This window comes from Bicyclus anynana, chromosome 4 (genome assembly GCF_947172395.1).
Source record: "Bicyclus anynana chromosome 4, ilBicAnyn1.1, whole genome shotgun sequence".
Taxonomy (NCBI): domain Eukaryota; kingdom Metazoa; phylum Arthropoda; class Insecta; order Lepidoptera; family Nymphalidae; genus Bicyclus; species Bicyclus anynana.
In genome coordinates this window covers 14698947-14726896 of record NC_069086.1, presented here as the reverse complement: position 1 = coordinate 14726896, position 27950 = coordinate 14698947, and the positions used below count along the sequence as shown (strand labels likewise).

The following is a 27950-nucleotide window of genomic DNA, read 5'->3' as shown; positions in this document are numbered from 1 at the left end:
GCCACGAGAATACTGAAGCCGACCGTACGGCGAGCGCCATATAGCACTAGTCGGTCCCGCCCGACCGCTACCCCTCTCTAACTCCCTACTCTTTAAGGAAACAAGTCACGTCACCTAGCGTCGAAACGAGTCAACACGAGATCGAGCGACGTCATATCCGTGTGTCAGACTACGACGACGACGACGACGATGATGAGGACGATACGATGATGATGATGATGATGGTAATGATTTAGTGTACCTTTGTATGTAGCAGAAGCTCGTAATGCGTGCACCGGTATGTCGGGCGAGCCGCATACGAGAGTCTCCAGCTCGGACGCGTTGAAAAGCGCTAGTAGCGGCGCGGGAACGACGCGCGACATCCCGTCCCGCACTGCGCGCACTTGCTCGTCGAACTCGTGGAGCCTACGAAAAATATTATTTTTCTCAAACACGCTTGGAAATTTGAGCATTATTTTGACAACCTTCTTCGTGATAAATCGAACTTGCTGTACTGGTCGAGCAGCGGCCGGCAATAGTTGTATGAAAATCCATATATGTGTGTGTGCCTCGGCTTCGCCTCAGCCCACATTAAAACGTTCGTCCATCAATGCCTCTCTTGCCGGCTGCTGTAATATAATATTTCTACAAAATATTCTGAGGTGTTCAGAGTCTTTGCCTTGATAATAAGAGACGAATATATTAGTGTTCAATGGATTCAGCGTGCGGGTGCCGGGTCTGACGTGTGATAGAGAGAAAAACTCAGAGCAGAGCCCCGGACTTGTGACCGATGGGTGTAGGTTTAAGGATGTCGTAAACGTACTCGTAAAGAAGGTATAAAGAACTTATAATATCTTTATATCCTAACTAGCTCACGTCCGCGTGGAATTCAGTTTTTCACAAATTCCGCAGGAACCATGGACTTTTCCGGGATGAAAATTAGCCTATGTGTTAATCCAGAGTAAAATCTATTTCCATTCCAAATTTCAGCCAAATCGCTTCTGTAGCCGCAGCGTAAAAGAGGAACAAACATACTTACACACGTTCACACTTACATTAGTGTGAAAATAATCAATTTTATATTTTTTTGTATAAAAATGTGGGTTTTAAACAGATATAATAAAACTGTGTTTAAAACAAATATAATTAGTTTACCTGTAATGCAACGCTAGTTGCACATACTCGTCCTTGTTATCAGGCGTTACTCGTTTGTGTCGCGTTGACAGGGGAACTTCGTGTCCAGCCGCCGACGGTATTGAAAATGGCAATTCAAGGTTTTGTAATTCCTGAAAGTAGTCATAAAATAAGCCTTTATTACTGCTATATTAGTTGATTACATTCACGCCAGTCTATACATATACATAACTCATAATTACATGTTTCATGTGGGATGGTGAGAGTGACAGTTCGTTTTTTCACTCTTGAAAGTTTGCCGCGATTCACGATAGTACGTATTATGAACGTCTTAAAGGGAACATCGTGAGGAAACCTGCATACCTGAGAATTTTCTTAATTCTCTAGGCGTGTGAAGTCTGCCAATCCGCATGGGCCAGTGCTGGACTATTAGCCTAACCCCTTTTATTCTGAGAAGTGACTCGTGTTCAACAATTAGCAATGACAACATGGGTTGTCAATGATGTTGGTGAAGATATACATACTATATTAGGAAAATTGCATTAAAATAGCGGCAGCTGAGTAACGACAATGTTGGTTTAGTTAAAAAATACTCGCCTTATTACTGGGCGTCATATCGCGTATACACAGAAGCGCAGGTAGGAAGTCTTTGTCGACTTCGGCCAGGTCTTGCGGCCGCAGCGGCTGGCCGGCCAGTTGCCGCCACACGCCTTCCGCTAGCGACAGCGACAGGGGAGACCCGGTCCTGATCGCGATGCCCATTAACACGCCTGGTAATAAATAAAAATTTAAGGAACAGTTTGGCCGGGTTCCCACTGCCCTGGACAGGTAGACTAGCTGGATACCACACACAGGACTGAGGACAGAGGTGTTAACATTACACCAAATTCTTCAAATTCGGACAGTTAAGTACGCACCTCAGTTGAATTTGGATCTGCCCGGCTCCAGCAAAAAGGCCAGATTCGGTATTTTTAATAAATTATACAGTCACTAGCCCTTCTGACAGTTTTATCGGTCCAGCAAATCTCCCGGTTCGACGACGCTGCGACGAATCTGTACATACTAGCTTACGCACTAGATCCGATTTCCGTCATCCGAGAGAATATCTCGGATGTGCCTCGGATTCAAATCGAAAATATCTGCCGCATCTCGACAGCAGAGCGGTGGGTATAAATATTTTAGTATATTTTCGTATTATACACTGAATAGCTTGGATTTGGATTAGTGCGGAAACAATTCATTGCGAGTTTTCATATCTGCATTGACAGGCGTAGGTGTTGACGTTTTGCTTCTGTCGCTTCCCTCTGACGTGCTAGGCGCTATACCACGCGGGCGAGGTATCGCAGTTATACGTTTTGCCTAGAGCATTATGACAAAGATTCAAGCCTATTCAACTGATAATAATCGCGAGAATTTACATATAATACTTTTGCCTTGTATTGTAGAGTAAACACAGAGTAACTTTTATCCAGAAAACATTACTTCTCCCGAACGAGAGAAAAACCTTTTAGACAGTCCAACAATAAATTAATAGACAAAATCTACATGCGGGAAGATGAATCACGTTGCTCGTGATTCCTCATAAGGTCTTACAGTTCACTTACCCAGAAATCTAAAACAGTTGAGGTGCAGCGGAGTGTTGGCGGTGGGGTTGAGGAGGAAGGCGTCCCGCGAGGCGCCCGCGTCACCGCGTCCGTTGGGCGTGGCCATTAGCAGCGGCAGAGAGCCGTTCTGTAGCTCTTCACACATCTCGGCGATACTCTCGCTGTACCCACCGCCGCAGTCGTCCACGCTCTCGCCTGCAAGTATCACAATATCTCAAGGTCATCTTTGACGTGTTGTGATTTTTTAATAGAGGTCGTGGGTTTCCCAGTTCTAAGGTCAGTCTATGTTTTATATCTTCTAAATTGGCACATATCTGGTCTGGTGGTAGCATCATCAGTAGCAGGTGAATCGTAGCGTAGCTCGTTTCCATCCTACCAGCTAGGTTACGCCAAGCGATACCGCGTAGAAATCGTCAAAAGCATGGTTAAGAATAATCTGGTATCTCTTCTAAGTAAGCTTGCTTCCACCTTAGACAGCATCATCACTTAATATCAAGTTAGATTACAGTCAAAGCCTAACTTGTCATTAAATAAAAATAAAATAATATGTATGCCTTTTGGAAAGTAGTGATGGTCTGGTAGGAAGGAATTATTATCGAATTATATAAAAGTGTACCGACGTACACAGACAATAAAAAAGCATTTCTCAGTCTTTGTCAACAAGCATTGTCTATTTTGTATAGACGAATAAATATGTTTAAATCCTAATATGAGAAACATTGTGTCCTATTTTCATAGGATTGACTTTCATATAAATTTACGCTAAAAAGGCTATAGTTATAACTTACCCACAAACTTAACCTTCCAAACTCGATGTGGCAGCGCTAAGGCGTCTTGGGTGAGCGCGGGTAGTCGAGCCACCATCTGGCCGAACACGGAGCGCATGCCGGCTGGTCCGGCTAGTCCGCTGCCACCCCTGCGGGCTCTGCGGGCTGCTACTCGGGATAGTTCCACTATCGGCCCGTGTTGACGTTCCCGCACCATTGTCGCCATTATTGCTTTTCTAAATGCAGCATCTTTCACACCATAGAACAGCAAACTTCTGAGTTGATCCAACGGTTCATCTAATACCAGGAGTGGTAGGTTGGGACAAACCAATTCTGAGAATTGGTGCAATAGTACCTATAAGAAAATTTGTATCAAGGAATGTTTGAAGAGTAGAAAAGCAACGTTTTTAAGATAAATTAATATTCTATATTATGCTCGCAAAACTTATGTAGCAATGTAGTTCAAAGATGCCATAGACTTTGTGGTCTTAATGGGGACACTGCACAGGACAAACAGTTTTGCTCGACCATGTTGGTGTCTGCTATACCTATATAAATATAGCCACGAACCATTTGATGTCATCAGTCTATCTACCACTAGTATGATAGATCAAATGAGTCTTGGTTATAGGTGAACCGAAACCCTGGCATACGAAAGGTTCTACAAAAGGCCTACTGGCCGTCTAAGGGCCGAAATGATGGTTACTCTTACCAGTCTGTTGCAAATAAGTTGCGGTGACATATCCCTCAGCAAGTGGCACTCAAGAGGCGGCGCAGGCGGCGGTCGCGGGGCGCGGGGAGCCTCCACACACAGCGCCACAGTGTGCGCGCTGCCGCACGCAACGCGTGTCACGCGTTTACCCTACAAATAGCAGTAATATAATATTTGTAAGAGTAAAACATACACTTGTCATCATCGTCTGCCATCCTCGAAGCTAGAAATTTGGTGGTCAATGTGTAAAAAGCATTCTATTTTTAGGCGTTACTTTTAGCTGCGGATAGACTAGCCCAGTACACAGCCCAATTCAAATTGTCATAGTTTGAATTGGGCTGTATCTAAGTGAACTGGGTTGGTCTCGGAACATAGTGCATTAAGATGCGCAATGCATTTTTTTTTATTTCAGTGGAAATGGCGCGGCTCAACACGCAGTCATCCCTCGCCTTTTTATTTCAGTGTAAGTATGTTGCAATATCAGAGCAGACTCAAAGTATGGCTCGCTCTTTATCGAAATATAAATCATCATTAACAGCCTACTTTAATGACCTACTAGACTCAGGCTTACCGCTTTATGGGCGAAGGGATATAGAGGGGTATAATATGTAGAGGAAAAGGAAACAAAAAGCATGCAACAAACTAATAGTGATCTTTACTTTCAGAATCACCTGTAAAGCCATGAGCAGGCGAGGCCTCTGCGCCGCCAGCGTGGTGCCGTCCCCCAGCTGGCCCTCGTCGTTGTCGCCCCACGTGTACACCTCGCCCGAGTCGGTGCACGCCACGCAATGGAGACTGCCTAAAAACCATTGCAACTTCTTCAAAGCCTCAAATACTATTACTCGTTTCGACGTTTCGATGACGTTCAGGATGGCTACTTCTTAAGCCTCAAATATACTTTACTTCTCGTACTGTACTACTCGTTTCGACGTTTCGATGAAGGTCAGGATGGCTACTTCTTAAGCCTCAAATATACTCTACTCTCGTACTCTACTACTATTCTCGACGTTTCGACGAAGGTCAGGATGGCTACTTCTAGAGCCTCAGATATACTTTAATCTTGTACTCAGTAGAGTACAAGATTAAAGTATATCTGGACTTCGTCGAAACGTAGAAACGAGTAGTAACTCGTTTCTACGTTTCGACGAAGTCCAGGATGGCTACTCTATTCTGTAACGTTGTTTTATATTTTCGAATTCACCTCTATCTTTCTCTTGCTATAATATCGTGTTAGACAGAGAGATAGGTAAATTCGAAACTGGTACTTGCGTGCTATACAAAACATTGTTACAGAATAGCGCTACTGCAGTGAGTCTCATCGTGTTCAAACCTCGGATAGCTTAGAGTCTTTTGACTGTGAGCAAAAACCAACAACGATCGGTTGAGCGAACTTGTGCGAGGCGAAGGCGAAGTTATTTCTACACGTATTCTGTATTCGTCAACTTCGCGAGTAGTGAATCGGAGGTATAATATTCACGAACTAGCCGAAGGTCAACGGTTTCACTAACGTAGTTCCCGTTTCTGTCGGAATACGGTGATATAACATAGCCTATATTTTTTACAAATCGGTCGAATAATTTTTGAATTCAATAATAACAAACGAACAAAAAAAGTGTGTGTCAGCTCCGACGAATGGAGTTTACTCTTTCAGATCGACTGTCTAAATAAGTGTATGTTGCCCCGCAGCATACAGTATGTACGTCTCAATATCTACGCCGAAAGGTACGCAGAATAGGTTGCGCGCAAAAACGTAACTCTGTAATTTGTTCATCGGATTTTACTACCCATATTTTTTCATACCGGGGGCTATATCTGAAAAATCGGTTTATAAGGAGTAAACTACAAAAAAAATACCTCTTTTTATTAAGAAAAAATATTTAGCGACAAAACAAGACCTTACCTGTAGCGATGGAAACTATCATCTTCCCTTGCATGCCCGTAACGCGCATCGGTCGTCGCACGTGCTCGTAGCTACCGTGACCCAGTCTGTGGTAATCTCCTTTACCCCTACACAGTGAAACAATATTTTATTAACTATTGACTAATCATGCAAGAAAGTTTTCGCTGGACTACGTTTTTTATAAAATGAAAGCTACTGAACTTCTTTGACAAAATGAAGAAAAAGGACTATTTTAAATTTGATCATTATCACACATATAAGCCGATGGATGTCCACGGCTGGAAATAAACCTTTTGTAGCTAACCAGGCACGTTTTATATCTACAGTCTACCTAGTCTAGTAGAATTTGATAATTACTTATGTATTGACATTTATGTCTAAAATCCTAAAACGTGAAAATAAAATAAATATTGAGATACATTATCTTATTACTTACCACGTATACACACTGCCGCACTGGCATAAGGCGACTGAGAACTGTGATCCACACTCCACTTTTATCACTCGCAATCCCTTCAAGCAATCGATCCTCATTGGTAACTTACAGCCTTCTGAGCCACCGCGTCCTATTAAGAAAGTAAAAATTGTTATAAATCCATACTATCCAAACTACTAATATTATAAATGCGAAAGTAGATCTGTCGGTCTGTCTGTTTGTTATCTTTTCACGTTTTAACTATTGAACCGACACTTTAGTCATTGGAGCCGAACATAGGCTATATTTTATTTCATGTGAGTTTTGTTTACAAACACATTGAAACGTCAAGTTAGACTATATATTTGTAAGAGACTCTAACAGCGGTTCGGAAGGTTTTGCTTAGAACTCGTAAAAAAGGCTCGAAAGTGTTTTGCTTCTTTCTTTTTAAAACGCATGGCTAGGGTATAGAATTTTTTCCCGAAGTCTGTATTTCTTGATTCTTACTACCTTGGCATCTTTAAGAGAAAAATTGAATAGGCATCTTATCGACCAGAGCGGTCCACCATAGGCCAAATCAACACTCACCATCAGGCGAGATAATGGGTCAACCGTTTCACCTCTTTGGTGTAGTTGGGAGTGCTATGCTTCTGAACAGCGCAGTCCTGGATTCGATTATGGGTAGAATAAACATTAATCTACCTCTTCTGCAAGTAACGCTTCTATATTAGACTACATTGTCACTTTTAGATGAGATCGCAGTCAAGGTCATTGAATAAAAATAATCCTACTAATATTATGAACGCGAAAGTTAGTATGGATGTTTGTTACTCTTTAACGCCGTAACTTCTGAAGCGATTTGGCTGAAATTAGATTTAACTCTGGATTAACACATGGGCAATTTTTCATCCCGGAAAAATTTATGGTTCCCGCGGGATTTGTGAAAAACTGAATCCCACGCGGACGAAATCGCTGACGTCTGCTAGTCACACTAATATTATAAAGGCGAAAGTTTGTGTGTAAGTGTGAAAGTGTGTATGGTCGAAATTTTCTTAGATGACTTTTTTACACAACAATAATGGCCGACTATGAATCAAAGACAATCAGTAGGGTTGAGAAGTTAAAGGCGGGCAACGGAACGATATCAAGTAGGTATCGTTATAACTGAAATACCTAAACTAAAATATTCGTTACTATACTACGTTATCTTAAAAGGGAACGTATATTAACGTTTTTCGGTTGTGTGCATTTTAAGAAATTAAATATCACGTGTCACAAACGGTGAACGGTGCACGGTTTATGCCTATGGGTACGCGTGGTTAAGAAATGGGGTAATCTTTTTTTATTATTATTATAAATATACTTAAACAATACACATCACTATCTAGCCCCAAAATAAGCATACAGAGTAGCTTGTGTTATGGGTGCTAAGATAGTTAATATTATAGTATTAATATACAATTATATACTACATATAAATATATAATGTATATATACACACAGACACTTGAAAACACTCATGCTCATCACACAAATATTTTCCAGTTGTGGGAATCGAACCCACAGCCGTGGATGCAGAAAGCAGGGTCACTACCCACTGCGCCACGCGGCCGTCTCTTTTTTTTAATCTTTTGGGGACGTACTAACGTCCAAGATTTGCTTATACTTCAAAAAAGTGTGAAAATTCCACGTACATACTGGGTGTAAGGGACATGATACCGAAAACTGCGTGAAGAGGTTAAATTTAGTTTCCACAACGATATTTTAAATACCAATTACGTCGGAAATAAGAAAATTCAGATTTTGAAAATTTTGAGCACGCAATGTACAGGAATAATGCGATAACAACGCTCCGCAATCTACTGCGTACGTACAAGTAGGTACGTACGCATCGACAGCAAATCGGCTGGCTACACTTACCTATCTAATACCTATTTTTTATACTTTACAAGTTTTTAACTAGGTACAGGTAGTTAACTTACTTCAGGTTGTTTCTCGTTTACGAGACGTTCTGTCGTCGAAGTAGGTACGATATTCATGAGTACTGAATTGATTTGATCTAAACATTTCAAGACTTCTCAGTCAACACACACAAACACACACAATACAAACGACACAATTGTATGAGTATTCGTTACAGAAAATCACTACTAACATAACATAAAACATAAACAAAAGTTTTTGAATTTTGTTTTGTTTGTCAACAGACCGCCGAACACGAACTAAAGAAAAAATAGCGTAGCGTCTAGCGAAAGGACCTAAAGTTTCAATATTTTGAAAATACCTATTAACCGCGCCGCGTGGCTTAGGTTAGAGAGAGATAGCAATTATTTTCCTCGGCACCGGCGGCGGTCGGCAATACAACGTCGCGCAGTTTGTTTGTGACTTTGTATATATACCTATTAGTCGTGACCTGCCTATTTGACCTCTTGGAAAACAGCTGGTCGCGCGCATTTTGCAAATTAAATTTACATTGCTAGTTTTTGTTAAAAATCTTGATTTGACGATTTTTATTAAAAATCGTATTGAGATAGATGAAATAAGTACTTCTAAGCTGTAATTAGTTTAAAAAAACTGTAAAAAAATTTCAATACCGTGAAAAGACCGACAAAAAATTTCAACGCTGAGAGACTCAGAATCATGTACTGAACCACTGGATTAAGTTTTCGTTAGCATGCCCCTTACACCCAGTATAGGTAACCGTATTTGAATAAACTAAAACTATAGACTCTGCCCTGCATGTATATTTTTGAAATATGTAAAATAGTCAGGAAAAAATTTAATTATTACGAAAATACTTATAGACCACGGCGTTTCCATGAAAAAAAAACTCATTTACCCTTCTTCATAATTATTACTCTACAGCTACAACTTAATGTTATCCATACCAGTGTTTGAATAATGCTACTATTCGTAAGATATCTTTTACGCTATATAATAACGTGAGCATATTTATTGTATAACATTTTCATTAAAAAACTATTTTTTAAAATAAAATGATTATAAAATATCAATTTTCCATCTTTAAACTAACAACATATCAATTATTAAAGAATCATTCATTATCATTTATCGATAAGTTAACGCTCGACGTAAATTTACCCATCCTTGCTTTTCATAGACAATCTAGCGTTACGAAATGTCAAATTGCCGTAATCGTAGTTAAGCTGTGCAAATTAATTTCGTTGTGATTTTGTTTTTCAGAAAATAAATGTGAATAAATCGTAAATTCGGTGTAGTTTTTGGTGTAATTCGTACTGTACGCGTATAATAAAGGATTTAGACACTTTGTTCTTTAGAAATTATGTATAACGTAAGTGAAATATGTGATTTTAGTGACAAGACGGGTTTGTTTTGGAGATAAGACTTCTAAGAAAATTTCGACCATAAGTATGTTTGTTTCCTCTTTTACGCTGCGGCTACTGAAGCGATTTGGCTGAAATTTGGAATAAAAATGGTTTTAACTCTGGATTAACACATAGGTAACTTTTCATCCCGAAAAAATCCATGGTTTTCGCGGGATTTGTGAAAAACAGAATTCCTCCGTCGCTAGTATTACTACTTACCAAGTTTCCCATAATCTCCGTCGCCCCACGACCAAACGTTGTCGTCATCAGTGATGCACAGAGTTTGCGCGTCCCCTGAGCCGCACGCCACATCGATAACTCGATACGATGACAGAGCTTCGACCTAAATACACAAAACATTGCAGTATTATGCAGATGCACAACATCATATGTTATACATTTTTTTTTTGTTTTATTAGTTCTTGTGTTGTAATTCATCATAAACAACCCATATTCGGGCCACTGCTGAGCTCGAGTCTCCTCTCAGAATGAGAGGGGTGAGAATTCACGCACGCAGAAAATAAAGGAAATTATCTGGTATACATGTTTCCTCACGATACAGTGACTCTTAAATTATGTATTATGTATTAATACACACGCCGGACATATAATATAAATACCGTTGTAATAGGCCGTGATAGCCCTGTGGTGACGTCTGCCTTAGATTCGGAGGGCATAGTTTCGAAACCGGTCCGGGGCATGCACCTCCAACTTTTCAGTTGTGTCCATTTTAAGAAATTAAATATCACGTGTCTGAAAACATTGTGAGGAAACCTGCATACCTGCAATTTTTCTTAATTGTCTGCCTAATCCCTCTAATTCTGCGAGGAGACTCGAGCTCAGCAGTCTGCCGAATATGGGTCGATAATGATGATGATGAATAAGGAATAAAAAGATTATAATTACCAATTTAGGCACAAGTTGGTCCTCCGAGTCCCCGTGTCCAAGTCGCCCGTATCTCCCCTTGCCCCACGTGTATATGCGCCCTCTCGCCGTCAAGCAGGCGGAGTGAGCGCCGCCGCACGCTATCGCTACCACTTCCAAACCGGACAGTGCTGTTATTAACTTTGGCCGATCGTAGCTTCTGTTATAAGATATAAAAAATATTATCACTAATATTATAAACGCGAAAGTTTGTATGGATGTTTGTTACTCTTTAACGCCGCTACTACTGAAGCTATGTGGCTAAAATTTGGAATGGAAATAGATTTTACTCTGGATAACTAACACATAGGCTACTTTTTATCCCGAAAATATCCATAGTTTCCCGAGGCTTGCGAAAATTGATGATTTTGATGATATAAATATTTGTTACTCTTTCACTCCTCGACTACTGAACCGAATTACCTGAAATTTGGCATCGGGATATATTATAGTCTGGATTAATACATAGGCCACTTTTTATCCGGGAATAATTCATGGTTCCCGAGGGATTGGTGAAAAGTGAAAAACTAGATTCCATGCGGACGAAGTCGCGGGCGTCCGCTAGTATTTCATAAGTTGGACGATCAGTACCTTCTAATATGAATTTATTAAAAAAATATATTATTTATACCAACAAATCCTACTTTTAACATAAAATAAGTGAATTCATGTGTTACACAAGCAAAATAAAAAATGCAACAGCTATAAAAGTTGCAACTTGTTAGTATAGTTTTAAAAGCAAAGCATTTAGTTTCATAGACGATTACTATATTTTAAGATTCGAGAGAAAAAATTATATAATCTTACACTCTGTTTCCATGGCCAAGTTTCCCATCCTCCCCTTCACCCCAACTGTAAACTTCTCCATCGACAGACAGCGCTAGGCAATGTTTGCCACCTGAATTGCAGGCTACCTGCAATGAAGAAAGTGATTTAAAGTCTTTGACAAAAAAAAAAAAACAACACTCACACAAATCAATAAGTGTTTCTAATCAAACACATTTTTGTTATTTTTGTTTTTCCCTTTTTCAATTAGTGACAATGGAATGAAATCTATAACATGAAATGGAACTATCTGAACTCACCTTTGAGATAAAGACATGCTGAATAGAAGCTAATAACGTAGGCTGAGATACTGAATCGATACCTCCTATACCTAAGCGGCCACCTGCCCCATAACCTGAAAAACAACACAAAAAATGTTTCGAAATCGCAGTTTTTTAGTAAATATCGAGCGAAATTGTTAGATTAGATCACATTTTTTTTTGGATTTAAGGATAACTAATAAAGTAATTGTGGCAGTTTAGCAAACCAATAAAAAAAAAAACAAAAAACTAAAACGACAACGCGCTAAATATTAGTAATCTGCAATGGAGTAGTGTGGTGGCTTTATAAATCCAGACATTACACTTATGCGAATAAAATGAACACTCGTCAAGTTAAAGTGAGAGAGGACGCTTCACGTTTCCGCGCATAACCCATGCGCTCCAAACGAAGCGACTTCTCATTTTATTATGCATAATTTGTGTTAAGTAAAAATAAAGTCTAGCATTAAAGTCGATCGGATAGACGCGTCAATTTGCGCATATTTTTTTTACAAATTGGACCCTTAATAAGACTAAATGTATCTTAAAAAGATTGATGATGTCACTCACCAGTAGCGTAGACCTTCCCATCAGGCGTCACCGCGAACAAAGTCTGCTCGCCGCCCACTAACTGCACGGGGTTGAGCGCCGCGAGCGCGTGGCACGGAGTGGGAGTGCGCACCTTGGCGCCCTCCACTCCTCCCAGTTGCCCGCGGTGGTTGTGTCCCCAGCCGTAAACAGCGCAGCCGCGGGAGCTACCGTTCCACCAGCCCGACCAGTCTTCTGGTCGTCTAAAAAGTCAAGTTTTTACTATTATAGGGACTATAACTTGAATCCCTGGACGTCCTACATATTCAATTTTAAAAAATTTGCTCGTTCGAGTGCTCTTCTTTTACAGAAAACAAGACATTAAGATTCTACTCTCCAGTGCAATCACTAAAAAGACATACACTTCAAGTATTTTTTTATAGATTAAAGAAATATGACCTGATATATAAGTCCTGAATCATTTTACTGTGATTTCCGATTCGGAGACATAATATGATACGTAGTACTTACAACTTACAAATCAATTTCATAATTCATTAAGGCGGCAACTTTTTAAAACTTTCTCACTCACTTGTTCACCCAATGCAGAAGTTGTTCGTCGTGTTGTCGCGTAATAGCCTTGTTGTCTTCCCAAGGGTTCTGCGTATCGGAGCTGCTCTCCTCAGCGTTGTACACGCCCAAGTCAGCAAGTCTCTTGCGCACGTCGGCCAGGAAAGGTACAGGCATGGCCACGCGGCGTATGAGCGCTTCCGCAGTCCGCATGCAGAGACAGTAGCGCTTGAACCACGTCCAACGAGCGGCGTCGGCGCCGGAACATACGCGCGAGTCTATGCGCAGACCGCAGGCGAGCCACGACAACTCCTGTACATTGACACGAGATATAAGGCCCTTTTTTTTCATTATATTTTCGCATGTGCGTATAGTTGATCGTCAATTTGCCCTATTAGGTTCAGGTTAAGGGAAAATGGTCAAATATAGTCATCCGTCATTGTCCGTCAGTCGGTCTTAAGTCATCTCATGCCTTACCAAGGCGAACGCAACGTTGCCAATATATTTGAGAGTCCTGCGAGAAAATTTAATAAATCGATTTAAGCACTCATGCTTAACCTCCACTTCATTTAGCCCTATTACATTTAGTAAATTACACGCAACCTTGACATTTACAAAGACACATTGTTTTGCACACACATTGTAAAGAGCTCTGCGTTAACCAACCGACTTGACTTGAAAATTACAAATTAATCCGCTAATATCATATTCCGTTTAGTGTGGAACGATATTGTTTATGACTAGTTGTGATCCATAAAATGTTGATTAGAATTTGGTAAAACAAGCAGTGAACCAGTGTTCTACGGTTGGAAAAAGAAAAGTATACCATAATTTTATTTTTATTCTTCCTCATGTCCGCATTTAAATCTGTTTCTGTGAAATATAGCATCTACTTGAAACTCACAATAATTTACTGATAATGTTTACCATACAATATTTTTTGTTAAATCTGATAATTTTATACACGATATATATACAAGATTCACTAAAATAACATTTAATTTTATTGCTTTCACGTTACATATTAGTTCGCTGGTTAGTACTGACCTTGAGATAGTGTGTATGTAAAAGATGGGTGCCAGTACGCAGCGCGGGTTCCTCATGCTCGTACTGAGTTTGAAGCAGTTGCGGCAGCGCTTGTAAGGCTGTGGGCGGGGCGACCCCCTCGCCCGCGCTCCGTCCTATGCCCCCCGCGCATACGACCCCGCGTAAGCGTCGCACGCACCATACACGACCACGCCATGCTATAAACATTGCTACTATAAATCACAATCCAAAAGGGAGACATCAAAAATAGAGTGATATCAAATAACGGTAGGTTCTCAGGCTACCTTTTTTAGAGAAATGAGAATACTAATCCTAATGGTATTTCGATAAACCTAAACAATCGACAGCATTCGAACCTTCATTATTATCAGAATCAGTTGGAATATTAACGACAAAGGATTTATGTATCTAAAGGCATTCAGAATAATATTCAAATCAGTTGCATTTGTTATAGGTCAAAATTTACAAATATTTACCTATAACAAATATACAAAATATTACCTATAAAAAACAAACCCTTTAAATCTACAAATATTTTCAAGTTGGATGAAAATTTTTCTCTTTGTGGTACAAAGAATTAACAGAAACTAGCGGATGCTCGCGACTTCGTCTGCGTGAAATTTAGTTTTTGACAAATTCTTTGGGAACCATGGATTTTTTCAGGATAAAAGTAGCCTCAGGTGATTCGGTTCAGTAGTCGCGGCGTGAAAAAGTAACAAACATTCATACGATCAAAATCATCAGTTTTTTGCAAAATCTGGCAAAAAAATAAAAATGCAAAACCATAGGTTTTTTCGGGACAAAGAGTAGCCTTTATGTAAACCCAGAGTAAAATCTATTTACAATTCAAAATTCAGCCAAATCGGTTCAATAGTTGCGGCGTTAAAGAGTAACAAATATCCAAACATACAAACTTCAGTAGGATTATTATTGTTTAGATACTTACACAATGTTGGCATCTGTGCACAAATAGCCAACGCCTGCGCTAGACGCGGCGCTAACTGATGATCGTTTGATATAGCGGAGAGCAACGGGCCGTCTAATAACCGCCACGCTAACTCCACAGATGGGCACGAGAGAATGTAGCGATCTGTGCCACTTTCCTGTAACAAATATCCGAACATATATCACGTCAAGGCAAGATATTGTTGGAATTCTAAGGAATATATTTAAAAGTATCCAGTTTTTGATCGTTTTACAGAACATTTTACTGGCAGGGTAGTCCAGAATTGGACATTTATTGGTTGAGACAGAGACAATATACAATAGTACTTTAGGTAAGGGGGACACATATCATTAGATTTTCGTAATTCGTACTTCAATAATTTAGAGAATAATGTCGTCCGTAGAATTTAACACAAAAGCGACTTACCATATTGGAGTGTGACGGCAGAATAGGATGTGCTGTGAAACGCCATCCCCAACCATTGACTGAACCGTCGCTTGTAAATCGCCAACGCAGTTCATCACCTTTATGTATGGTAAAGTTCAAGACATTAATACAAACTTCTTCATAATTTTCTTCACGTTTCTTTTGGAACTGTATCACACTAAAATTCACCAACAAAATTGTCTGTCGTTTTTAGAGGGGGACGAGATAACCTCACACATCGAAAATATTTAACCCACACACGTGTAAAATCGTAATACACACGTGTAATTTTAACACAATAAAACATCGATTCTATAGATGCAGTTTGTATGATCACGTTTAATCAAAATCATATATTTTTGACAGATGGGTAACCTCTATCGAGGCAGGTCCTTTATAAGGTAATTGGTCTGAGATCTCTTTATATAAGAACTTTTTATCACTCACCATTGACAATAATCTCTTGGGCCCAGTCTGCAGGTTCTCTCCCAGATCTAGTAGCGAGGACTCTGCCAGCGCTGTCGGATATAGTCAGCGGATCATTCCTTCTTTCTGTAGAACATCCTTGTTCAAACGACACTCGGAGGGACGATGCTCCAGGAATTTTTACGACGCCTAAAATAAAATTAAAAATTAGTAATTTAAAGTCAATCTTGTTGTTTGCTCGAAAAAAAAATAGATAATAATCAATGTTTCTAGCAATAGGTTTGTACTCATGATTTGGCATTATTGACTATATATACCTTTTTAGCAAGCCAAACAAACAATAAAATATGGCACTGATCTTGCTGCTTTCCGATGGTTGGTCATAAACTTTTTAGATCTGAAGCATAAATTTTTACTAATATTTGTGGTATTGGCGGGGCTAATAATAGGGGAACCCGGGATGCTACATTTGCAGTTGCTAAAGCGTCATTAGAATCGATTATATTAGATGATACAAAGAATAAATCATCAGAAAACATGAGCGATTATTTAGGAGATTATTTCATTCAAAATAAGTAAAAAAATAACCGCGATCGTAACTTGATAACAAAATTATAAGGGTTTCTTTTGTAACTTTGGAACCTTCCCATTGTATTAAGTTACGCTCAAATCGTCAGATTTTCGAAATGGACGCCTTTTAGCTATCAGCTCACCTACCTTATCTTAATCTGACTTGCTGGTTGAGTATTATGATATATGTTTTTTTTGCTTGCCCTAATCGCACCCACCAATAAGGGCTCATACTAGGTGGAGGTAAGGTGGTCACGAAGTGTCTTCTAGTCACCTGTACACATAAAAGAAGTGGCTGGTTGAACACAACACTCACCGGATATATCGGTGTCGTCTGCGTAGGGGTGCGGGCTGTCGACGGTGACGGGGTGCGGGGGCGCGCGCGTGCCGCCCGCCGCCGCCTCCTCCAGCTCGCACACGCACACCTCCACCACCATGTCCGCCACTGCGGGCTTGCTTGCACATAGCGCTGTACGGAAACAGTGTCACTTTTGAATAATCATAACTTTTTCTCCCCGTCCATTATCCAGATTGACATCTGATATGGTCGTTAAAGAAGGCACCATAAGGCTGCCAGTCCACCGAACCGGAACGAGGCAGCAATAGGTTTGCACAAAATCTCCGCTCCTCTCAAGTGGACAGGTACTTGCGAGCTAGTTTAAAAATTCATATAAACCGGTAAGCGGTGCGGGGAATCACGTCTGCAACTCGACTTCGCAACACAGTACGCAACTCCACTCTGCATTAATCCGTTTATCCGCTTCGCTGCCTCGCTCCACTTTTATGGACAAGCATCCTAAGCCTGCCCAACCGCTTTGGAACGGCGTGGTAGATCTAAGTTTCAGATCCCCTCTACTATAAGGAAAGAGGCCTGGCCCCGTATTGGGTCGTTAAAATGGCCTGATAACGATGATTCTGTAATAATAGCTCACCCATGAGCACATCGGTGATGACCTTGACCGCACTGCTAGCGTCGGGCACGCGCCCCGCTGCGGCCAGCTTCAGCAAGTCGACTAACGCTCTAGCGTCAGACTCGCCTAGTTGACACGTGAAGTCATCCAGCGCCAACTGAAATGTAATCCTTCAATATATAGACCGAAAAACATGTATCTGATAAATTTAAAAGCATCGTAGACCTTGTTCAATGAATTTTGGATATTTTTTGACTGATCGGAAACTGAAAAGTTTCTTTGAAAAGGGCAACAGTACTACAACCAATGTCGGTATATTTGCTTCGTTTTTACTTTTTAGATAAAACTATATAACAAAACATTATGTGTGTATTAATCGATAGAAGTGTGTAAATGTGCCATATTTAATGCCTCGTTAAAATGATTTTTAAGATTAAATATTAGTTGAATATTTAGTGCATAGTTTAATATAAGTCAGTGTTAAAGCAATGCATATTGAAAAGCAGACTAATAGTGCGATTGCCAGCCACAATGAGTCTTATTCCAGGGAAATTAAAAAAAAAATACGCTAGGAAAAGCACAAGGGGTACATATATGTTTTAAAATCTCTATTGAAGTCACCATCCACCAATCACGAAATGAATTTTTTTATCCTTTTATTACGCATTCTTCAATTCTTAAATATTCCAGGTACATAAATCATCTGTTAGTTTTATTACAATTCTATACGTTTGACGTTATTGTCAATAGAAACTTCAAAAGGTATGTTTGCCCCCACCGGTGCTGTTCCAAGCAGAATTTAATAAAAAAAATCCCAGGAAAAAGGCTAATAGTATGGTGCACATAAATAATTCACACATTTCGTAAGCCACCTTCACCTTGGGAGCCTCCGCCTGCTGCACCGTCATGGTGGCGGCGGCGACGGACACCGCGCTGGACGACATCACGGCCGAGTGTCGAGACGATATCGAACCGCTCAGTGGGCTGCTTGCTCCGCTCTACGGAAAATAGACATCTTGTAAACCGACTCGTCCGTCCATTGGTTTGCCTATGAGGCTTCGAATCACAGGCTCGACTGGTACATATAGAGATTTTCTTTCTACAAAATTTTCAGAAAAAGAATTCCGTCCAAAGTAGTGTGTAAACTCCAAATTCAGTGAGGTCTGGTCCTGTAGTATGCTGTTAAAATTGAATGATAAGGAACGTTTAGTAGACCTAGCATGTCATCGACATTAGTTCGAGAAGAGAGAGAAAGTGTACAACAGCGCCTAAATCGAAAATATTGTTTTCTCTTTCGCTGCGATGGGACGAAAGAGCTATATTTTCGATGCCATTGTAGTCTTCACAAGATATCTCGTGGCGGGAATCCTAGACAAAAATCTATTCAGACCATACACTCTATTCAGAAAACAATTACTCGAGAAAAATCATTCGGACTCTCACTTCACTCTCTGAATAAAAGAGAGTAAGATTTTTCAAGACATACCTAAGGGTCTCATCATCATTATTATCAGCTTACAGCTAGACCTCCCTCTTTACAATGAGCTTAGATCCATCACGAAACTCCAATAGACCTTTGAGACAGTAATTACCTTAGCCTAATCTATTGACATAAATATTGTGTGTACGGGGCCATAGGCTCTACTTACCGGTAAGGTAGCTCTGTCAGCGGGCGCTTCTCCGCCGCCCGTGCGTGCGTCGGCCTCCGCGTCGTCGTCCTCAGAGTCCATCCCCACCACCACTGGCGCCGCCGTCGAGCACGCCTCGTGCGCTCGCAGGGCTTCTACCAGAAGACTGCGAGCCTGCAGATGAATCACAAGTGTCATTATACAATTATTATTATTATTATCAACCTTACTTCGGCTTACTGCTGAGCTCGAGTTTCCTTTTAGAATGAGAGGGATTAGGCCAATAGTCCACCGAGCTAGCCCAATGCGGATTGGCAGACTTCACACACGCAGAGAATTATGAAAATTCTTAGGTGTGCAGGTTTCCTCACGATGTTTTCCTTTCCACCGTTTGAGACACGTGATTTTTAATTTCTTAATCCTGTCTGACTGTCATTATACAATAGTAAAACCAATTTCAACTACCAGTGTCATAATCATAATCAAATCTTATCGGCAGATAGACGTCCACTACATTTTTGTATGCGTCAGCGCTTGGCTGCAATCACGCCTGATGGTAAGCGATGATGCAGCCTAAGTAAGCAGTAGGAAAAACGGAAGCTCAGGAACATAGAGCCAAAACACTTCGCTTCATAGGTTTTTTATAAACTTCTAGACTAGCTTCTTTTCCTTCCTTCTAGAACAAAGCCATATATACTTTCATCAAAAAAATCGGATCAGTCCGCAAGTATTGTTCAGGCGGACTGTTTCGATTTTTTTGATGAAAAGTAAATATGGCTTTGTTTACAGACTTTCAAAATTAACAATCCCTTGCCACTTGTGAACAGCGGCTTCCTGCAACACTTTTGATGTGGTCACTTCACAGAATCGAAATCGACCAACATTGTCTTTTGATTGATCCCAATCTGTTATTCGAGTTATCCGCCCTTCGGCTATGCGGCTTGTTATGTCTAAAGTAGTGGTGTTATAAACGTATCTAAATTGTATTTGAAGTAAAATTTCTTTTCATACGCCTGACTTGAGGATTAAGCTGGTAAATGCGCGTTTCGAAAAGAGTAATCGGGTGAGCTGAACGGACCTTGAGACCGAGAGCCAAATCCTGTGGTCTTACGCAAACCTTGAAAATATTAAAAACCGACGAAGTTCCTTGTTGTGTTAGTTCCATTTAAGTAAACAATTACACTTTAATACAATCCTTTACGCATGCTAGACCCTATATCAGACTTGTATTTTCCTATACAATGGAGTCTCTAGTATGAATAAAGTTTTGCTGTTTTAAAGGCGATGATTTATGTACTGCAGCAATATACATTACCTGAGTAATATGTAATGCAAGAAGTATCAAAGACAGCGCGTGTTGAACCGCTACCGGCGGCTCGAGAGACAGCGCCGCGGCAGCTAACGAAGGGCGCGGCCCTTGCGGCTCTTCTACTGAGATTTCATCTGAGTAGAGACCTAAAAACAATGTGGTTTTAATATTGCCGTTAGATGAAGTACAAAATATGATGAGAATTTAAAATCATTATATTTATAAAGCAGATGCCTGCCGCCCGCATTTCTGACCCTTTCAACAAAATGTAAAACAATTGAGACACATTTAAAAATATGATATTTTTGCCACCAATTTACAGAAAATCATGACATATTATATATTAATTTGTTACGTTTTGAAAATCCTATCCTATAAAATCCTATAAAATACAGTAATTTTCGAGTATATTTACGTGGCTGAGTGCAATGATCCCGCGGCATACTTACCAAGGCTATGCGCTCCCAGGGGGTCTTTTAGAGTGGGGAAGGGCAAAGGCGCGAAGTGAGGGGTCTGCACGTCGGGCGAGGCGGTCGGTCGCAGTGCCCACGCGGCCGAGTGCGACGACCCCGCGGCGGCTCTCTGCACACCCTCCACGCCCGCAACCAGTGCCGGCCGCCGGTTGACGCACGTTGTTCCGTTGCCTTGTTGCCCGTGGTCGTTGTCACCCCAAGCCCAGACCTTATTGAAGTAATCGTAATCATCATCATCATGACTCAAATGCCTTCAGTAGGCCTAACATGCAACCAGAAGATAATCTCATAAAAATAAATCCGTAGGGTTGGGACGAAAGGGAGGGAGGGATGGCAAAGTTACAAGTAGTAGGACACGAGAGGAGAGGAAGGCTAAAGGAAGGCAAAGAAGAGATAGTTGGAGCGTGTGAAAGAGGACATGTGTGTATAAGGAATAGATGATAAGCTCAGATTTTTAACAGACTTCCAAAAAGGAGGAGGTTCTACGTTCGGCTGTATGTATGTTTTCACTCTGTGTATGCCGTGTTGTGTGACGGGTACAATTTTTGCACACAATGCGAGCTTTATAACGTCGGCTGAACGACGAACGTGGCTTTTGGTGTTTTATGTATTCTGAGATAAGTTGACGAATTTTTTCGACGGCCTCCGTGGCGCAGTGGTATGCGCGGTGGATTTACAAGACAGAGATCCAGGGTTCGGTCCTCGGCCGGGCCTATTGAGGTGTTCTTAATTGGTCTAGGCCTAGCTTGTGGGAAGCTTTGGCCGTGGCTAGTTACCACCCTACCGGCAAAGACGTACCGCCAAGTGATTTAGCGTTCCGTTACGATACCGTGTAGAAACAGAAAGGAGTGTGGATTTTCATCCTCCTCCTAACAAGTTAGCCCGCTTCCATCTTAGATTGCATCATCACTTACCATCAGGTGATTGATTGAGATTGTAGTCAAGTGCTAAATTTTATAGTATAAAAAAAAACTTATTCGTTTTTTTTTATACTATAAAATTTAGCACTTGCCGCAGGAAAATGTCAGCAAGTTGTACAATATAATACGCACCTGGTTCTCACTAGTAACAGCCAAGCAATGCAGCGCGCCGACCGCCACGTGCACGACGCGGCGCCCGCGCAGCGCCTCCACGATGGTGGGGCGGCGCACGTGCGCGTCGCAGCCGTGCCCCAGCCGGAAGTAATCGCCCTTGCCCCAGGTCCAAACCTGACATACATTTTTTTATTATAATCAGCTGCAGTTTACTTGCATAACTGTACTAACCAATATAGTGAAGTTGCCACGGGTAGGGAAAAAGTAAGTGCACATAAGTCAAAGCGAAGCTTGACCGGGTCCGCTAGAATTTTTATAATTGACAAACTTTAATTCACTCATTATTATAGTAATGTTAACTAAGCGATATAAGAATGTAAACAAATTGACAACACTGATAACTTAGTACAGGAAAGGTTGTTCATGTATTTTAGCTTGCCTCGTTATAGCACGATTTTTTGTCGTCTGGGAAAGCAAGTGTCGCTACTTAGAAGTATACTCCTAAAGTACGTACACTACAGTCAAGTTACACTAGAGGAAAAAAGAATATTTTACGCAAAAATTTCGAGTTCCAAAGAAAGTGTTTGCGAACTAAAGAGATCAAACATACCTCTCCATCCCTAGTTAAAGCCAAACTGAACTGTGCGCCGCATTCCACTTGAATAACCCCCAACGTGTTCAGTCTTTCCACATTCATCGGCACAGCACAACCATCCGAACCACCCCGACCTAAAAAACCACGAAGGGAATTAATCGATACGAAGTTTGTACATCACTTTATTAAGAAGCAGCGTCGGTACAAACCAGCATACGTACTACATAGCGTCGTGCGGAAACATGAGTGAAACTACCTATACCTAATTTTCCAAAGTCACCATCTCCCCATGAGAAAACCTTTCCACATGCTGTGAGAGCCAATGTTTGCGCGTCCCGAGAGCCGCACGCCACTTGTACGACCCTGAATCCAGCTAATGCTTCAACCTGTAATAATATATTGGACCTTTAGCAGTAGTGAATTTGCTTAATTCTTGCATCATATATCGTTGGTATCGTTGGTTCGTTGGTTGTCGTTGATTTAATAACCAGAAGGTTCTTTTAATTATTCCACCCTAAACTGAGGCTGGCACTTTTATATTAGACAGAATCGTATCTTATCAACAGTTGAGATGACAGACTAGCGTATGGCTATGGCATCGTAACGTAATAGTAAATTCAATGTTAGAATGTCTCAGATGGTACCGACCGATGCCCTCCATGTGTTGGATGATGAGGATCGGTTATGTATCAAAACACTTAAGTCAATGTGTCTTCTGCTTACCATTTTGGACAAAAGTTGTAAGACGTCATGGCCCAACTGTCTATACTCCCCCAGGCCTCACATGTACAGATGTCTTCTTTATTACGCACTACGCACTGGGTGATGATGATAATAGGTTGTCATAACAATAGCTAAACCTCCCGCACTTTGCTAAATACCACGTGGTCAGATGTCCCTTTGCCGTGACACATGATATTGCTTCAGTTATAAAGCAAAACATTTCAATGTTTCTTCTGCTTACCATTTTAAACAAAAGTTGTATGACGTTATCCCCACGGCCCAACCGTCCATACTTTCCCAGGCCCTTTGTGCATAGATGTTCCTTCACCGTAAAACATGATATGCATGTATAAAGCAAAACATACACAACACAATGTTTCTTATGCTTACCATTTTGGGCAAAAGCTGTATCGCATCGTCCCCATGACCCAGCCGTCCATACTCCCCCAGGCCCCACGTGTACAGATGTCCCCTCGCCGTTACGCAAGCGCTGTGTGCGGACCCGCACGCTATGCCCACCACTCGCTCGCCCGACAGAGACTCGATGATACGCGGCGCCTCCAACGTCAAACGGTTGCCTTGCCCCAGTTTGCCATCTTCACCTTCGCCCCAAGAATACACCTATTGTAAATTGAATGTAGCATTAATTTAATGAACCAATAAAAAAATAAAAAAAAAAGTTAAGTTTGACCATAACAAGACATTTCGCGACTTTGGGGAGCTTTCACTTTTTATGAGATAAAAAAAATACATCCAACTTCTCCTCATGATTTTGATATGATTTTGATATTGAAAATAAAAGGAAATAAATGAGAATACACTTTTCGATATCGATTCATTTCGCAATATTTATTTTTATCTGAGCCTTTTCCTTAAGAGATTGAAATATTAAATAAAAAAAAAAAAATCTTTTTAAAACCAAGTTTGAAAATATATAACGATTTCCAAAATACCTTGCCATCAGCGGTTAGAGCCAAAGCGTGTTTTCCACCAGAGTGTACGGCTACTCGTCGTACCAGCACGTGGGATAGGTACGGGTTGGCACGCGGCGTCGACACGTTGTTGCTGTGCCCGAGACCTAGTCTACCATTTGTGCCTTCGCCGCAAGCGTATAGCTAATATATTCAAAACATAAAAGTACAATCTCTAGAAATCAAATTCATATTTACATATGTTTAGTTTGTCTACTTTTGAAAGTCTGTTTGGCTTTGTATGTAGTGGTAAGTTGTACAGTCAAGTGTTTGAAAGACAGAAAGAAAGAAATAAAAGATGTTTATTTAAAAGTTGTGCCACACATCACAATGTATTACATTAATCGTTAATGGATAGGCAACGCGATGGTGTGTAGTGGCAGGCGTCCTCTGATCCGCATCGTACGTATCGGGCGCAACGGATTTTTACGGTAGATGAAATCCGTTCTGTGCTATCCGTACGATGCGGATCAGTAGACGCACTTGTAGTGTGTGTACTAAAAATAAAAATATTTTTCTTTCTTTCTTTCTATGACTTTTTTCTATAGAATGAATACTATATCCGTTATAATGCGTTTGATACGCATCGCATCAAACGGGTTTTAGTATTCATGGATGCCTGTCATAAAACTTAAGAGACCTTCTTTAACGAAACTAACCTTCAGTTTCTACACAAACGCACTTATGGTCTGTCATCTTACCATTGCATCCAAAGCCTTTACAATTTACGAATTGTAGAGCTATTCTGTCTACAGTAAAATTATCTGTCTATAAAAATCTCTGTCTCGAAGACAGAGGTCTATGTGCTTTTAAAAATCTGACAAATGTTTAATAATCCAGAGCATCTTGCTTAAAAAGCCATGACATTTTACATTTTTACTATATTCATCGTAGTCATCAAGCAATCATTAGTGGGGAATGCCTCAATATCTCAACGGTAAGAGCGGTCGGACTCATCACCGAGGGGTGGTGGTTCGATCCCCACCCCGTTAGTAGGTATATTTACCCACTCTCAATACAGACTTTCCCGACTAGTTGGGAGGGGAATGGGAATATTGGTCATATTTAAAAAGATATGGCAAATATTTAAAAAAAATGCCTGGCCCTGAGTTAGCCTTTAAAAGATAATTAATTTGTTCTCAAGGGCGATTTACGGCGTCGGCTTCCTACATTTAGAACGCTATTTAAAAATTATGGTTGTTTAAGTGAAATAGCCGTGATGACCTCTGCCTCCGATTCCGGAGGGTGTGGGTTCCAATCCGGTCCGGGGCATGCACCTCCAACTTTTCAGTTATGTGCAATTTTATTGAATATCACGTGTCTCAAACGGTGAAGGAAAACATCGTGAGGAAACCTGCATACCAGATAATTTTCTTAATTCTCTGCGCGTGTGAAGTCTGCCAACCCGCATTGGGCCAGCGTGGTGGACTATTGGCCTAACCCCTCTCATTCTGAGAGGAGACTCGAGTTCAGCAGTGAGCCGAATATGGATTGATAACGTAAGTGTAATAATTTAGTTAATTACCTTTCCGTCGTGTGATACAATGAACAATGTTTTAGAGCCGCCCGCTATATGTACCGGACGTAAAGCACTGATCACTGGAGAAAACACAGGCACCTTCACTTTGGAGCCCTTGACACCAGCCAGTTGGTCTTTATCGTTCAAACCCCATACATACACCTTGAAAAAATAAACATTAGATAATTTTGGCGAGCTATGCTTGGAGTTTCTGTGCGTGATCGAATCAGGAATGAGGAGATCCGCAGACGAACCAAATTCACTGATATAGCTTAGCGAGTCGCAAAGCTGCAATGGCAATGGGCAATCCTCATAGTTCGAAGAGCCGATGGACGTTGGGGTCTCAAGGTGCTGAAATAGCGGCCCCGCACCGGAAAGCGCAGTGTTTGTCGACCCCCCACTAGGTGGACCGAGGATATCAAGTGGGTTGCAGGGAGCCGCTGGATGCTGGCGGTTCGAGATCGTTGTGCTTGGAGGTCCATGCAAGTTAATTTTGGTTCATTTAAGGGTTAAACAATTAATAAATAAGTCAAGTATAAAGGAATTGGTTAGTGTTATGGTTACATACAGTCAATACCGTCTTTACCATAGGGGCACACGAGGCCCGTGCCTAGGACCCCCATTCTCAGGGGGCCCCGAAGGACTGACAATATCAAAATCCTTCAAAATGTTGACTTTAAGTAACCAAATAGAAGATTTAGCTCAACAGGAATCCCAAAAGAAACCGTTATCGTAATTGTAACCAAAAAACCAACAACATTCTAATATCATTAATGTCTAACATATTATATCATATTCAATCATTTGATTACCTATGATAAATGGTCATTCTTAGTAAAAAATGTTAGTATAATTCGTTTTTTTTTTAATTTTCAAAAAGGCCTTAAACACTTCTATGCCGAAGGGCCCCAGCCTAATTTGAGTCGGATGCAATCTCTATGATGTCGCAGATTACGCGTGAGGCGACTTCGGGTGATAGGGAGGCGCACGCCCTTACTTTACCGCAGACACCTAAAATCTTGTATTGCGCAGCTTAATGTCCCGAAACGTCATAAATATTGCATCCGACTATACATAGACACAAGTCAAACTAATATAAATTGTTTAAAAATACATTGATCTAAATCTAACTACGAACCAAACATGAACTAATATGGGATCGATTTGAACAATTAAATCAAAAATTCAGGTTGCCAAAAAGGTGTCGAGTTGTTAGTACGATAATATTAATATAAACATTTTTCATTTACCTTGGGACAGTCATTGGGTAACAATGGAGGGTTGTTGTCAGTTGAGACTGTGCTTGTCGAGTTATCTTTCTCCATCCAGTCTTCAGCTACGAAATTCATACTCTAAAAAAATAACAAATAAAAATTAATAAATTAAATGATTTATAACAACTTATTGTACAAGTATGTTCAAGATACTTACTCCCAATATCTCCGTGTATAAAGGATTTGGCCTGAAACCCGTGATATAAAGACCGTGGACTCTGCAATCCGCGTTTACGTTTCTATTTTGTTTGATTCCGATTTCTATGCATGGATAATACTGAAAAATAAATTGAAACATGTGTTAGGTTTCATTAGGTATACCTGAAAAATCTACAAGTTCCTACTAATGCGCACGCAAAGACCTAGCCTACTGTGCGCGCGCACAAATCCAGCATACTGATGCGCACGCAAAGACCCAGCCTACTGATGCGCGCGGACTACCCCAGCATACTGATGCGCACGCAAAGACCCAGCCTACTGACGAGCGCGGACAAACCCAGCATACTGATACGCACGCAAAGACCCAGCCTACTGTGGCTCAGTAGGCTGGCTCACACGTTGTTCTAGCCAAATGGTGCGTAAGCACAAACTCGACCCAGGCATTATTCGGTAGAAGCTGTTCACCACCCGCCATGCCAGCACCCTCCTTATCCAGCTGCAGATCCCTACCCAGCGTACTAATCCGCACGCCCCGAGGTAAATACCTGTTTGCAATCAGACAGCAGCTGTATCTGCGCCAAGTGTGTAGGCGGGCGGTCTCTAGATGGCGGCGCGGGCGTGCACGGTACAGCGGCGAGCGGCGCCAGCGCGGAGTCCTCGAAGCTGTTGCCCGCACGCACCGACAGCGCCGCCGGGCCGTGCGCGCCTCCCGCCACGCCTAACCCCAGCCGCCGGATGCGGACTCCGCAGCGCATCTCCACGCGGATCCAATGCTGGCAACATGATGAAAATTATTACTAGAGTATTAAGACTAATTAATGGGCCACAATCGACACTAAGAAGTCGTGGGTTTACAGGCTATTGGATTAATGTCGTATCCAGTACTAACTTAACACTTAATTAAATGGGAAAATGAAGTAGGTATTGGTGATAATTAAAAAAATGTCCTAAAATTGCCCCGAGTGAAATGAAAA

At 41.1% G+C, this 27950-nt stretch overlaps 1 protein-coding gene across 6 annotated transcripts in view; it reads right to left on the bottom strand.

Annotated features, from left to right (window-relative positions):
• LOC112050425 (probable E3 ubiquitin-protein ligase HERC2) overlaps positions 1–27950 on the bottom strand; it is a 71578-nt gene that overhangs the window by 7582 nt on the left and 36046 nt on the right. Inside the window, exons 52-85 of one of the 6 annotated variants that reach the window (XM_052881152.1) lie at positions 27522–27749; positions 26975–27094; positions 26794–26895; positions 25550–25705; positions 24007–24168; positions 23444–23674; positions 22587–22716; positions 22346–22464; positions 21754–21909; positions 20678–20909; positions 20235–20374; positions 18941–19093; positions 18164–18289; positions 17313–17448; positions 16697–16849; positions 15832–15999; positions 15385–15482; positions 14959–15115; positions 14013–14209; positions 12988–13277; positions 12438–12658; positions 11868–11962; positions 11590–11696; positions 10765–10942; positions 10078–10201; positions 6533–6662; positions 6097–6203; positions 4856–4995; positions 4197–4346; positions 3506–3839; positions 2718–2912; positions 1711–1883; positions 1135–1265; positions 242–405 (exon numbers count right to left, since the gene is read on the bottom strand). In XM_052881152.1, coding sequence (XP_052737112.1) covers positions 242–405; positions 1135–1265; positions 1711–1883; positions 2718–2912; positions 3506–3839; positions 4197–4346; positions 4856–4995; positions 6097–6203; positions 6533–6662; positions 10078–10201; positions 10765–10942; positions 11590–11696; positions 11868–11962; positions 12438–12658; positions 12988–13277; positions 14013–14209; positions 14959–15115; positions 15385–15482; positions 15832–15999; positions 16697–16849; positions 17313–17448; positions 18164–18289; positions 18941–19093; positions 20235–20374; positions 20678–20909; positions 21754–21909; positions 22346–22464; positions 22587–22716; positions 23444–23674; positions 24007–24168; positions 25550–25705; positions 26794–26895; positions 26975–27094; positions 27522–27749 — 5503 coding nt within the window. Of the gene's footprint in view, positions 1–241; positions 406–1134; positions 1266–1710; positions 1884–2717; positions 2913–3505; positions 3840–4196; positions 4347–4855; positions 4996–6096; positions 6204–6532; positions 6663–10077; positions 10202–10764; positions 10943–11589; positions 11697–11867; positions 11963–12437; positions 12659–12987; positions 13278–14012; positions 14210–14958; positions 15116–15384; positions 15483–15831; positions 16000–16696; positions 16850–17312; positions 17449–18163; positions 18290–18940; positions 19094–20234; positions 20375–20677; positions 20910–21753; positions 21910–22345; positions 22465–22586; positions 22717–23443; positions 23675–24006; positions 24169–25549; positions 25706–26793; positions 26896–26974; positions 27095–27521; positions 27750–27950 lie in introns of those variants that run through there. The other 5 variants (XM_052881155.1, XM_052881154.1, XM_052881153.1 and 2 more) reach the window with 5 other exon arrangements.